This window comes from Rhizopus delemar, genomic scaffold (assembly GCF_000149305.1).
Source record: "Rhizopus delemar RA 99-880 supercont3.8 genomic scaffold, whole genome shotgun sequence".
Taxonomy (NCBI): domain Eukaryota; kingdom Fungi; phylum Mucoromycota; class Mucoromycetes; order Mucorales; family Rhizopodaceae; genus Rhizopus; species Rhizopus delemar.
This window is the reverse complement of record NW_027137834.1, coordinates 2,182,472-2,196,479: the sequence shown is the minus strand read 5'-3', so window position 1 is coordinate 2,196,479 and position 14,008 is coordinate 2,182,472. Positions and strand designations below refer to the sequence as shown.

Below are 14,008 nucleotides of genomic sequence, written 5' to 3'. Positions count from 1 at the left end.
ATAAAATGAAGTTCCTTACCATTGCCTCCTCCGCTATCTTGGCACTTGCCGTCGGTACTGAAATGGCCCATGCTGCTGAATGTAGCAAGGCTTACTACCAATGTGGTGGTAAGAACTGGGATGGACCTACCTGCTGTGAATCTGGCTCTACTTGCGTTGATTATCCTGACAATCCTTTCTACTCCCAATGTGTTCCCAATGAAAACCTCACCTCCACTAACAAATCTTCTCACAAAACCACCACTACTGAGAGTGCCAAGAAGACTACCACTACTAAAGGTTCCAAGAAGACCACCACTACTGAAGCCTCTAAGAAGACCACCACTACTGAAGCTTCCAAGAAGACCACCACTACTGAAGCCTCTAAGAAGACCACCACTACTACTAAGAAGGCTTCTACCTCCACTTCCTCTTCCTCTTCTTCTGCTTCTACAAACTACTCCGCTGTCTCTGGTGGTGCCTCCGGTAATGGTGAAACCACTCGCTACTGGGATTGTTGTAAGCCTTCTTGCAGTTGGCCCGGTAAGGCTGATGTCACCTCCCCTGTTGGCTCCTGTAACAAGGATGGTAAGACTCTTGCTGATAACAACACTCAAAACGGCTGTGTTGGTGGTAGCAGCTACACCTGTAATGACAATCAACCTTGGGTTGTTAGCGACGACCTTGCCTACGGTTTCGCCGCTGCTTCCATTTCTGGTGGTAGCGAAGCTACTTGGTGTTGTGCCTGTTTCGAACTCACATTCACCTCTACTGCCGTCAAGGGTAAGAAGATGGTTGTTCAAGTAACCAACACTGGTTCTGACCTTGGCTCTAACACTGGTGCTCACTTTGACTTGCAAATGCCCGGTGGTGGTGTTGGTATCTACAATGGTTGTGCCACTCAATGGGGTGCTCCCACCGATGGTTGGGGTGCAAGATACGGCGGTGTTTCTTCTGCCTCTGACTGTTCTAACCTTCCTTCTGCCCTTCAAGCTGGTTGTAAGTGGAGATTCGGCTGGTTCAAAAACGCTGATAACCCAACCATGACCTACAAACAAGTTACCTGTCCCAAGGCTATCACTGCCAAGTCTGGCTGTTCAAGAAAATAAGTGAATTTCTTTACTGATCCTTTCGCAATCACATTCCCTTTATATCACATCCACTATCGTATAGAGTAACTCTATTTTTTCATAAATAAATTTATCTTTGTAACAATTTGTAAAAAGAAAATGTAAAACTAATATAAGTTTTCTGCTCTTTTAAGATGAGCTGTTTTCAAGCAAAGCAAGCTTTTTTATGATTTATAATTTAATTGAGCATTATATTTTATGAAAATATCTAAAGCACGCTGTTAGGGTAGTTTTAAGCTTGTTTAAATTAAGAACATTCAAAATAATTACTGTGCTTCCACACTCAACTTACCAACTTGAAAACATCACCTATTTTTTTTTTTTTTTTGAAAAAAATTGCGCGCTTGTGCGAAGCTAGTTTGGTCAGACGTTTGAAGCTAGTTTTCCCAACTTTTTGAATATAAATTGACCACATTTTAAAAATAAGTTGACCAGCATTTTGAAGCTTTATAATCGTAACTATTATTCACAAAAAAGAACATCTTTTATGAAGACGAAAGACATCTCTTATGGAAAACATGAAAATACATAATAGTAGAGAGGCATTATTTTTTTCAGTTCACATTTAGAGATAATAAAACAACTTGTTATACTTTTTGCGATTGATCCTCCCCAAAAAATTTGCGAAACCAACTTTTGTTTTGAGCATCGAATGCTCTAAGTTTATCATCCAACAAAATATTCGACAGTTATCAAAATGACGCATTCGAAGGCCTTCTATGTGTCATATCCTCTATGATTTTATCATTTTGGCTAACCTTCATAGCAAACTTGATGCCAATTTAGGTTTTATACATGGTGAATCAACCTTAGAGTGGTCGCTATACTGATCCATATAATAGCTCTCAATCCCTGTAAAAAGTATAAATGCAATCTTATATACTTTAACTATAATTTGTTGTTCCAATTTACTATTCATACAATAACCTGATCCCTTGCAAACCAAAGGTATAATGATTATTCTTCATTACATTTTCTCTTCCTTAACATTCGCATACATAGAATTATCAATTCACTTGTGGTGTTTACGACATCTTCAATAGAACATCTATGCTATTATCTGAGGATCCAAGTTGAAGTTATCAAATAAGGAAAAGTACGCTGGTACTGTACTGGATTATCTTCAATTTTCTGGCTTGTTTAAAGTAACCGAATATACACATATTTTGCAGTATAAAACTTCGTAATATTAACGCTATATGTTCATACTCAATAGAACCGTGTGAGTAATACTATGGGTATTATAACTGAATTGATAAGTGAGCATAATAAAATGTTGATTATGCAAAGAATTCGTCATGCTGGCGCTGTAGAGTCTCCCCCACAACTATTATTTGCAATTATCAAGCCAAATATCATCAAACTCACTGAATCAAAACACATTAAATAAATGCATAAGTTTGGCCCAGATTCTTGGATCATTCTCTTCTCGAGAATTTAGCTTTTTCCTCTTTTTTTTTTTTTTTTTTTTTTTTTTTTTTTTTTTTTTTTTTTTTTTTTTTTTTTTTTTTTTTTTTTTTTTTTTCCTTGTAGTAATTCACTTTTTAGCTGCGTTATATTTTGTCCTGTTCCTTGTATATTGAAAATCGTAAAATAAACGATAAATACCATTGATTTTTGATTTATCAATTGGTTAAGATAAGATGTTTTTGAATTAAACGAGATTAAAAGTTATATTTTTATTATGTGTATAATTAGCTACTATATGGATTTAATGTTATGGATGGTAAGCTTACTCCAAGAGTATCTTTCCTGTCCAGTCAGCAAACAGATAGGGCTATAAAATATCTCGATCTCCTGCGTACGGGCCAAATAGCTGAAGAAGATTTTTTTGCTACTCTTAAAAGTTCACCCAACTGTGTTCTTGAGGGATTATATCCTCTTTTGGCTTTTAACATCCTGCGCCTCAGTTTGCCTCTCTATTCAGCTCATCTCTACCAGATGGCACACCAGTTGAGAAGTTATCCCCTAAGTGGTTCCAAAGCCTCGGCATACTTCCTTTAGATAGTCTTCTGTCCACGTATCCTAGAGCTAGCAAATCTTCATGGAACACATTTTGACATGCTTCAATTCCTCGTCCGGTACGTACCATTCTATGGAGGCTTTATCATTTAAATCTTCCTGCACGCTCTCGTCTGCATAAAATCATGCTCAAATATATCACTGATGAAGAATGCATGATGTGTTGCGCAATCGAAATAGCCGAACACTTTTTGTGGTTCTGCCCAGTTAAACAACCTACATGGGACACATTGGCGACACGATTTCTGGATCAACCGTTGATACGATAGTTTGATCAAATAAATCGACCACTTCAAACAACAGCCAAGACACTATCACATTGGAAACTTGACAACTATCATGTAATTGTTTGTGGAGCCTTGAGCTTATGGAGATTACACTAGAAATATATTTTTGAAGGCACACCTTTCTGGCCAAATGAAGCAACAGCAAGAGTCACAGCGCTACTTGGACGAATTCACAATGAAAGTTTATATCGTCAAGAAATGCAAAAATATTACAATTTATTATATTAATAGTTATTTTATTGTTATAATTTTCACTATTTTATAATAGTGTTCGTCTAGAGGCGGCACTAGAATAAAATCCTCATACAAAAAAAAAGTGGAAGCACAGTACAGCAAATGAGTTCTGTTAACAATAAGGCATTTTTATTAAATTCAAAAATAAAATAAAATCAGATATATAACAAACGAGAATACTTTTTAATATGAATATGTACTAAGACCACGCTTTTATTTATTTTACAAAATCTTTTCAACCATGCCAATACCTTCCTTTTCTAATAATTCAATGATAGGTTCATTGATTTCGGATGACATAGGTGCAAGAACACCAGTGGCTGTCAATTTACCATCCAATACCAATTGTGTAGCAATACCACAAGGAACACCGACTGTGGTAGCCATAGCAGAGTATCCACCGACCTTACCATATTCTAATAAAGTAGAAGTACGTGTTTGATGTGTACCATCCTTGAGTTCAATTTCGAATCTGTGTTGTAAGAAGACCAAATCACGCTCATTTTCACCGTATTGCATCTTTTCTTCAAGCGTGGCACAGAAGGTATCCAAGAGAGATCCACGACGGGTTACGGCAACGTCCGAAAAGAAGCCGACCCATCGCATACCGTCCAAGATTTGGGCTTTGTGGTCATTGTTATCAAGGTCACATTTGGCTATGATGGCGGCTTGTAAAGCTTCGGCTGAGGTTTCGTTAGTACCTACTACCTTAGCAATTACCTCACGCCAAGTGATTTCAGGAGCATTGGCTGATAAGTGTGCCTCTTCTTCTTCGCTCAAGAAACCGAGGATGACGAGAGCCTTTACGAATTGACAGAAACCATCATAACGAATGGTACCACGAATGATGGTTTCTGCTTCGGGAATGTTGTAACGTTTATCGTAGGGTGTGGAATCACGGTTACCATAGCCAACAAAAGCAAAACCAGGGTAGCCAGTGTTTAATTTCTTTGCAGAATCCATAAGAGCGGTGCCGGATACTTCAACAACCTATAAGTCCAGTTAAGGTAGGATTCCCAAAAAGAAGCTTTTTTCCCTTTTACCTTTCCGTTTTCAAGATATTTAGCTGTGTTCTTCAAAGCGAGCAATACACCACGAGCAGACCATGAGAACTTGTAACCGAAAGGGTTGTTTGAGTCTTCAGGGGCAGGAAGACCACCACAGAATGAAATGAATTCTTTAAGCTACACAAAAAAAGTCATTGAGATGTCGGTGTTTAAATCAAAGATAATCTATTTACCTTTCCACCTTCTCTATGAACTTCCTCGATGGTCTTGACAGCATAAAGATGATCAATACCAGGATCGAGACCAATTTCGTTCATTACAGTAATACCAGCATCTTTAGCACTACAAAAAATAACTTAGTTACTTAAGCGTTTGTAAAAAAAAAAGAGAAAATTACGCTTGGTCATATTCCATCATGGCAGGAGAAACATAAGAGGTTGTGACAACATTCTTCTTGTGCTTGACAGCGGCTTTGATAACCTTGGCATGGTAGATGTAAGGAATCAAACTGTGTTCATGTAGAATTTAATTTTTCTATAGCATGCCTCCCTGTTTTATCTTTATATATACCTGATAGCAACATCATGTTGAGCAACTAAATCCTCAATGGCTTGTTCGTCAGTGATATCACAAGAGACAGCGACTGTACCAGGAAATTTCTTGGATAGAGCCTGAGCATTTTCAAGTCTTCTGCTTGCTACAAACATTCCCACGCGTTAGCTAAAAACAATAAATTGAAAATAGAAAACTCTACCAATTGTGATCTTGTTTTCAGGTTTGCGAGCAAGATATTCAACACAGGGAGCAGCAACGAAACCAGAACCAAGCAAAAGAATTTTTCTAGTACAAACCATGTTATTAACATTGATTTACGACACAAGTGAGCAAGAACTTACTTGTCACCCATCTTTTTAAAAAGAAATTGAAAAAAAAGAAAGAAAAAGGAAAATGGTTCACAGTTAGACAGTGGTTTTAAACGTGTATAGTTTAGATGGTATTTCTATATAAAGAATTCATATCGAGATGGATTTGTTTTATTGGATAAATCTAAGAGTACTGTCCCAGAGTGCATTGACATCCTAGACTCCGATCCTCAATGCTGATGTCATCATTTTGGAATAGAACAAAAAAGCGGACAATTATTCTCCCCTGCTAATCAAATAACATTGCTAGATTTTTTTTCTTGCTCTTCCACTTGCCAAAATGTACTCCAACCTCCTTGCTCGTACTGCCATGCGCTCTGCTGCTTCTCGTCAACTTGTTCGTTCTGATCTCTATCATTTCTCCAACACTAACGGACAAGTAAGAATAGAAATAACAAAATGTTATTTGGAGTAATTTAATTATTTGTGAATAGAACATTCCTTTCAACACCAAGAACAGAGCTGGTCTTGCTATTAAGATGACCTTGTACCTTGGCCTCGGTTTTGCTGCTCCTTTCCTCGGTAAGGAAGACTAAAGACAAATGTAACATGGAAATTAATCTTTTTTTTTTTAATATTTAGGTGCTTGGTGGCAATTGTAAGTTTATATTTAGATTAGGTTTGTTTGAGCTAACTGTTTTTTCTTATTTCTCTTATAGCTACAAGGCTGGTTAAATTATTTTTTCATCAATAAATTTATAAAAGCCTTGACACAAAAATACACATTTGCTAACATAAGCAATTTACAGATACAACATCGAAGAGAACATCACATCTTTTGTATTTTGTAAATTTATGATCAAAGTGAAATGTATCAGTTTGTATTCTCTTGATAGAAGTATTAGTGTTTTTGCCAGCTGATTTGTTAAAAGTTATCCTATAACAGAGAGGATGAAAGAATACCACAAAAGTTGAGGTTGATGAGTTGGCTACTACCTAACAACATATAATACGACACCCTAATTGAGCATCCTTTCCAACGATAAACAGACATGTTTCTTTTAGTTTTTATTAGGTTGCCATAGTAATTGAGGTATTTCTTAACTTTATATCGACAAAATTGAGAAAGAGAAACGAACATAATGAAGATGAACACCATGGGATTTTATTTATTCTGTCTTTATTAGAAAATGTAACAAAGTATAAAACATGAACGTTGCTCTCAAGTATCATTAAATAAGCTTGTTACTGTGGATAAAATTAAAATCACTTTATTTATCATTAGTACAACTACGCAAAAAGCTCAAAACAAGTGGAACCATTGAGTTTTGCACAACCAGTTGTATGATTTCATGACCTCTTTTTGTCACAACGTTGGCTGCAGTTGTACTAGTTGATATGGTTGAAGATCGGTTTTCTGTTGTTTTTTTAGGTAAAAGTAACTTCATTACTCTGCCGTGACGGTCGTCGGAAGAATTGATGTTTGAGGGTATATCGTCTGTAGTATCTTTAGTATTAGTGCCTTCAATACCGTTTAGAATTGAGGAACCATTATCGGACACTGGGCTTGTGGCAGCGCTTAGACTTAGACTGTGTATTGTATGCTTGCTCTTGGCACGCGCTGTGCCCTTTTTCACTTCATCTGCCAATAAGACTTCTTTTAGAACTTGTAAAGCCACTCTTGATTCTGAACTCATGTGACTTAGAGAATGGGTAACCTTTTCATTCTTGATTCCGTTGATGTATCCGCTTAGTCTTTTTAGCGCCTCTAACCATTCGATTCGTTCTTCTAATGATTCTACACTAAAAGTGTATTTGCGATTCACCATGTAATCTCTTTGATTTTGCTCTTCATCATCTTCCATCTCTTGCTGTTCTTTCACTCCACCATTGTTTTTTATATCTTCCGCCTTCTTGTCATCTACTTTTTTCTGTAAAGAGGGTTCACCATCCAAAGGCAGTAACTTTCGATCAATATGTTTGAAGCCGATTTGGAATGTGTATCGCATGAATGGTCTTTCGACTACGACAGTCTTGGTTCTGGGCAACGTCGGGCTTACATAGTTACCAGCATTTTCGCCAGATTTGATAAACATGAGTGAGGTTCTACCAAGTGTATTTCCAGTGATAGTAAATGACTGAATGCACGAATTAGAAAAGTCGAGGATATTAGGTTCAAATACAAGGTCTTGTCCCCTTAGTTTGATCTGAAGTCCTTTGTCAGGGGCTGGTATAGAAATAGTGATTGGGTCAGAGGGAATACCTTTTGTTAAACGAGAAGGCAATCGATGAGGGACGACAGTGATGACAACGTCCTGCGGAAGTTGTTCTGAATCCTCTGTATTTTCATACCTTAAGGCACGATGATCATTTTTGTTATCCCAACCGGTTTCCAATCTTTCTTGTTGAATTGACTTGAACATTTCTTCCATAAATTCACGGGGCACCAAGTGATACTGATCATAATAGTTCCATCGCTCCAAAAATTCATCTAAATTGGGTTGATTAGAACCTTTGGCACGAAGAGACATGATATAGTGAAGAGGTTCAATAGCTACACTCTGACGATTGTTGGCATCATTCTTGGCGTTGATTAAAGATGACGTATGTTTATTTTGGAGACCATTCATTGAGTGATGTAGTCTTTGATAGTCAACCATACTCATCTTTCTCTTTGCTTGTCGACCCTGACGTTCCTTTACCTCACGTGCAAACCAAAAGACATCCTTTTCAGATGTAGCATCATACCAAAGCTCTGCATTCAAAAAGAGGGTGGCTACAACGACTTTGACCACCATATCTTCATGGAATTTGATCACGTTCTGATTAGCATCGTGCCATTTTTTTGCAAACCTCTCAATAATGTATTCCAGAGCTTCCCACAAACTGGGCAATCGGAAAGTTGTGAGTAAAATACGAAGTGCCTCATCCAGTCGGAGTCCTACAAGCCTAAAGCATTCCAAAAAGGCATCATAAACGTCTACATTGTTTTGATCTGCTAAATAATAACCCAATTGACGTCGATTCAAATCGGGGGTTTTAAATAAGAAATTGGCAATACTGAGAGGATCATTGGTGAGGACACCCTTGTCGATCAAATATTGAATACCGAGGTTTGCATTCTTTTCAAATTTGCGTAAAGCAGATGCCATAATGGGATGTATTTTTCTTGCAGGCGGTAAGATAGGTCTTCCGTCTGGCCCAATTTCTATAGTAGGCGCCTTTGCATGAGTGGCATAATAATCATCTTTTGAAATGTAGAGAGTCAATTTGGATAGTTCGACAATGTTCTTTACTTGAAACAAGGAATTTTCATTTGGTCTAAATCGATATCTTTCTTTTCCTGCTATACTATTCTTGGATGCAGTAGATGTCGTGCTGCTATTACTCACAATAATATTTTCATCCATAATAGGTTTGCATATCAATAGCAAATCGTTGAATAGAAACAGATATCGATCTTTGACAGTGTTTGCATTGACTACTTGGAAGACTGGTGTTTGAAGTAAATGCTTGCGTGGTGGCGAAGATAAAGGTTTGGGTTGTCGTATAGGTAAAAAAGTGTTGTTGGTCGCTTCTGGTTTCTTTGGTGGGGTAATCAAAAGGTTCTTGAGACGTTCAGTCGAAGGCGATAAAGTAACTTTTTCTTCATTTGCTTCCTTTTTCTTGTTCCGTTCGAGTAGTTCATCATACATGTCTTGATGATAATTGGATATTTTCAAGCTGTCTCTGTTGGAACTTTCCGATGTTGGTGTAAATGATAGTGGTGACCTAGATCGTCGTGTTCTTGAATTGTGAAGTAAAAGGTTTCTTGATTTGTGATCATGTAGAGATAAGGTAGGGATAGGATGATTATTTTCTTCTTCATCTGAAAGTTCAATATCACTATCCTCTGCACTTGGTTTCTCCTTGTGTGTCGAAAGCTTTGGTTGTTGCATTGAGTACTTTTTCTTGTGATTACTTGTGGTTAGAAACTCGGGAGAAGATAAAACGCCTTCTTCTTCATCAATACTGTCACCCTTTAAGCTACTATGCTTTTCTTTCTCGTAACGGTGTCTCAAGGATTTATAAAGAGGTCCATCCTGATGAAAGTGTGGTGCTTCATTGGTCGAAAAAGAAGGTGTAATAAAAGGAGACATACCATAATAAGAATCAAAATCATATGAACCGGGTGATGATGAGTCTTCTGAAGGTCGAATTTTTTCCCAACTTGAGAATGAGCTTGGAACTGCTACTCCTCGATCAATCAGACGCTGGGTGAAAGATGGCCCACTATTACTGTTCAATGAGCTTGTTGAGCTCTTTCTTTCTTTAGTGGCATTGCTGATGAGAGATGCTGATGAGTTAAAGATGCCTGATTTTGCATAAACAGAATACTCTCGATTGGTACTGGACGGCCTTGGTGTTGTATCCGTTGGTGTTGTTCCAGCTTCATTTTCCATTTTCAAATGCTTCTTTTTTTTTTGTTTCTAAAAGAAAGACAAAAAACGTGAGAGAAGTGTTTTTAGGATCAAAAATAAGACAATAAAATTTCCAATTTCCGAAAACAAATTAAACTTTCGAGTTTATAAAAACATGCATTGAAAAGGGACTTCTTTAACGCTTCTAAGGAGTGCATTCCTTTATGTTTTTATTTTACACAATAATCATTAATAGACAATAATGACTAATTTATTCTTATTACATTATTTTTATAGCATAAAGCTTGATTTGGAGTTTAAAATAATTGTGTTTCAGTCACATATCTAATATATAGAGTAAGGAAGCTACATTAAATGAATTCCCAATGAACATGATTTTATCTATTAAGCTCAAAGCCATTTTCATCACACTCAGAATTTACATAGACAAAACAAAAAGCTTGCCATGAGGCTACTGAGTTTAACACGAAAGATATTTTAATCCTTCATTCAAGCAATAGGCTTTAAGAAAGCATTTTATTTCCGCAGAAAGAAGAAATACTTGCAGCCGCAAAATTCAGTATAATCTCTAGTGGTTATGAGTTTTATATATTCGCGTAGTAAGACGAGCTTGCAGATAGAATCAAAATGATATATCTACTTAGTTCAAACTTTTATTTTACCGGGATTTTTTTTTATTATTTATTTCCTATCATTCTCTCTCTTTCTTTTTTCTCTTTCTATCACCTACAAGCCAAAACAATTTGTCCTTTTGATTATGACATTCTATCAAAAATTACCAGAAAGTCCTATAATATCAAAGGTAAAAGCAAATAAATGCTATATTATAATTATGTGCTAAATTGAAAGCTATAGAGAAATAAAAGTAACAGGCTGCAGCACATCTTTCAATATCAAGTGGAAAAGGCAAAACTGTTGATTTCATCCAAAAAAAAAGATCCTGTGACTGAACCAGTTGTTGTTGTCAATGGATTGTTGCGATTGATTTCAAGGGTAACAAAGTCTCGTCTATCGCAGTTTTGACAGCAATAAATACACTTTTACATGTCCATGTATCAAAAAAGAAGACACTTTATCTTTTCATGTTTTTTTTTAATTACAAGATATTATAGAAATGGGGAAAGGGTAAGAAAGGGGAAAAGAAAAAAAAAAGACAGAGGTTGCTGTCTACATATATAAAAAAGTGTATAAATATAATTTATATCAAAGGGGGAAGGGTGAAAGGGAAAGGGGAAAAGAGAGAATAGTATGATCGTAGTGCATGGTGATGGAAGAACAAAAAAGCGAGAAGAAAGAGGAGGGGGTTCAGGCATAGGGAGCAATATTAAGAGCCAAAGTTAAAGTCGCCTTGCGAAACATTCTGTTGAAAGTTAAATGATTGAGGAACGGCTGCTTCTGTCATTTCTTCTTCTTCTTCTTCACCAAAATATTTGTCAATCAAGTGATAAGCCTTCTTGTATATTTCAACGTTTTCATGTCGTTGCAATTGATGAATAAGCTCCATACCACCACATTCTTCAATATAAAGTGCATAATTATTAACACCTTCATGATTATCTAGACGCTCTTGTTCTCCAATTTTCAATATATTATCTAAACCATCCAAAGTAACCTGGATCATCTTATTTTCTGTAGTCATCAGCATGTCAGTAAGAGGCTTAATAACACCACTTGAAACTAGGTAGTGGATTTGGGATGGTTTATTAAGCCCGCCTGAAGTAGCATTAACAATAGCCCAGCAAGCTTCTTTTTTTGTCTTATAGTCCCCATGAGCAAGGATTTGGACAAGGGGAGGAATGATGCCAGCTTCAATAACTGCATCAATTTGAGCCACGTTACCAGCTGTGATGTTAGAGATTGTCCAACAGGCTTCCTTTTTGATCGCCTCTTTAGGGCTAGCTAAGAGTGACAAAAGAGCAGGTAAAACACCGCAATTGATAATGACTTGAGTTTGCTGGTCAGTGCCAGTAACAATGTTACCTACAGAACGCAGAGCAGGTGTCTGAACAGAGGTAGAGGGATGTATCAAAAGTTCAACAAGACGCCGGCATACACCAGACTCAATCACTGCTTGAACCTTTTCATTTGTTCCATCAGATAAATAAGAAATGGCCCAGCAAGCATCAATTAACACCTCTTCATCTGTTGTATAAATCAACTTGGCAAGTACAGGAAGAGAGGGGATAACTGCGTTCCATTCAGGTTGAGGATTTTTTCCACGACATAGGTTGGAAAGGGTCCAGGTTGCATTACGAAGCATGGAAAGTTTGTTGTTATCATTCAAAATGGCTAAAAGAGGTGGAAGTGCGCCTTGTTCCAATACATAGTCACGACATAAAGCACTATCACCAGCAATGTTACCCAGTGCCCAAACAGCCTATAAAATACCAGCGATTGGTGACATGAAATTCCTGCATATTTTTTTTCTTGACCTACCTGTTCTTTCACATCAGGAACAGGGCTTGAAAGCAATTCAATAAAAATGGGTACGGCACCTGCTTGAATAACAATTTGTGTTTGATCAGAAGTACCTGAAGCGATATTTGTTAAAGCCCAAGCAGCTTCAAACTATATATTGATATATTGAGTCTTTCATTCAGGCATATTCGTATTTTCTTTACCTGCAATAGACTATGAGGTGACCTTAGAAACTCAACAAACTTCGGTACAACACCAGTAGAGATAACATCCTTAATAGGTGGATTACGTTCTTTTGAAAGCAATTTTCTAAACTTGGTGGTAGCGTCATACTGTCTTTCAACGTCATTAGAATTCACAGCTTCGATCAAGCTCAGTAAGTTGGAATGCAACTATTTAAAATAAATCAGAACTAATTTTTTAAACATAAAGAACATTTTCTTTCTTTAATATAAAACCAATTTTTGTTTACTTACGTTAACATCATCCTCAATTTCAACTTCGGATTCGCTATCTGACATGGACGCGGCAGGTATATTCATGTTACGACGCTTCGTTAAGTTCTCTTCACGCTTTTGTTTTCGAATTTCTACTGAATGCTGCTGTCTTCTGTTTCTAACAGAATCAGAACCAAAGGCATCCTTGTTTTTAAAATTGAGTTTTCTTTGATCAACCGCAGCTTTATCCATTATTCTAAATATTTTTTTTTAGAAAGTAAGAGAAAAAAAGAACATACACGAAAAAAAGGTCACTTCCGCCTTATTTAGATTCCTCATGTGTAACGAGAGACTGAGTAAAAATATATTTTGAACATGAATGTAATAGCAATCGTATTTGGTTGTCATGTTTCTTAAATATGTTATCTCTCGAATAATGTACATGTAAGCTTTACGTTTTTGAGATTTTGCTATTTTGGAATCAAACAAGGCTTTACTGCTACGAATAAAAGCCTGACTTAAAAAATTAACATAATCCTTTTGCATAGTAAACAACAGTATTTCATAGAAAAGACAGAACTTATTGTTAAAGTGGAAGAACATAAAAGACATTTTCTACCAGAGAAATCCAGACATTTTGACTTGCAAAGGTATTTTTGTTAGAGTACATACTTGTACTCAAATCAATGCAAAATATTTATGCGTTCTGCGAATCAAAGAGACTGCAGGTGAGACAAAGATAAATGTCAAGCACAAGCAATTTGTGAGAATATTTTCGGTGTAAAAGTAAGAGCTTTAATTGTTAAAATATGCATAATAAATCAGACCGTATTAGAAGCTAAACTAATGTAGCTCTTTTGAATTCAAGCCTTTAATTGCAGAAGCAATTCAATATCTCAACTTTTGTTATGTTTAAATTAAAAAATTGGGAATCAAGCACACTCAATATTTGTGGTAATTTGACACACTTTCTCATTTTGACTAGCTTCCAAAGTCCTGTGAAAATACCATGCTGTATTTGATACCAAAGAGTTGATCATGAATAGTAAAGATCATCAAACTTTTTTTTAAAAAAAAACGTATGGCAAATATGATTGAATTTTTTTTTTTCATCAGATAAATATTACCAAATATGGTTGCGATCATCTCATCTCAGTGACGGGGTTTACAAAGTAGCATAGACGAATATATAAAGGGTCCAAGTATGCAA

At 36.4% G+C, this 14,008-nt stretch overlaps 6 protein-coding genes across 6 annotated transcripts; 3 read left to right on the top strand and 3 right to left on the bottom strand.

The window, feature by feature from the left end:
* Positions 1 to 5: 5 nt before the first annotated feature.
* On the top strand, positions 6 to 1,088 carry RO3G_11028 (uncharacterized protein; the record flags this gene model as incomplete). Its single annotated transcript, XM_067665612.1, has 1 exon — positions 6 to 1,088. The coding sequence occupies one exon, from the start codon at positions 6 to 8 to the stop codon at positions 1,086 to 1,088; it is 1,083 nt and encodes a 360-aa protein (XP_067521713.1).
* Positions 1,089 to 2,343: 1,255 nt separating this feature from the next.
* Positions 2,344 to 3,113, top strand: RO3G_11027 (uncharacterized protein; the record flags this gene model as incomplete). The annotated part of the gene is made up of 3 exons (XM_067665611.1): positions 2,344 to 2,368; positions 2,643 to 2,683; positions 2,808 to 3,113. 3 exons carry the CDS (start codon positions 2,344 to 2,346, stop codon positions 3,111 to 3,113), a joined length of 372 nt encoding a protein of 123 aa, XP_067521712.1.
* Positions 3,114 to 3,874: 761 nt separating this feature from the next.
* On the bottom strand, positions 3,875 to 5,513 carry RO3G_11026 (saccharopine dehydrogenase; the record flags this gene model as incomplete). The annotated part of the gene is made up of 6 exons (XM_067665610.1): positions 3,875 to 4,642; positions 4,696 to 4,836; positions 4,893 to 5,001; positions 5,057 to 5,167; positions 5,230 to 5,356; positions 5,414 to 5,513. 6 exons carry the CDS (start codon positions 5,511 to 5,513, stop codon positions 3,875 to 3,877), a joined length of 1,356 nt encoding a protein of 451 aa, XP_067521711.1.
* Positions 5,514 to 5,862: 349 nt separating this feature from the next.
* RO3G_11025 (cytochrome c oxidase subunit VIIc) lies at positions 5,863 to 6,184 on the top strand (the record flags this gene model as incomplete). The annotated part of the gene is made up of 3 exons (XM_067665609.1): positions 5,863 to 5,961; positions 6,017 to 6,104; positions 6,165 to 6,184. 3 exons carry the CDS (start codon positions 5,863 to 5,865, stop codon positions 6,182 to 6,184), a joined length of 207 nt encoding a protein of 68 aa, XP_067521710.1.
* Positions 6,185 to 6,793: 609 nt separating this feature from the next.
* Positions 6,794 to 9,964, bottom strand: RO3G_11024 (uncharacterized protein; the record flags this gene model as incomplete). Its single annotated transcript, XM_067665608.1, has 1 exon — positions 6,794 to 9,964. The coding sequence occupies one exon, from the start codon at positions 9,962 to 9,964 to the stop codon at positions 6,794 to 6,796; it is 3,171 nt and encodes a 1,056-aa protein (XP_067521709.1).
* A 1,303-nt stretch (positions 9,965 to 11,267) lies between these two features.
* On the bottom strand, positions 11,268 to 13,050 carry RO3G_11023 (uncharacterized protein; the record flags this gene model as incomplete). The annotated part of the gene is made up of 4 exons (XM_067665607.1): positions 11,268 to 12,320; positions 12,380 to 12,511; positions 12,565 to 12,753; positions 12,838 to 13,050. The coding sequence occupies 4 exons, from the start codon at positions 13,048 to 13,050 to the stop codon at positions 11,268 to 11,270; spliced, it is 1,587 nt and encodes a 528-aa protein (XP_067521708.1).
* Between the last annotated feature and the right edge of the window lie 958 nt (positions 13,051 to 14,008).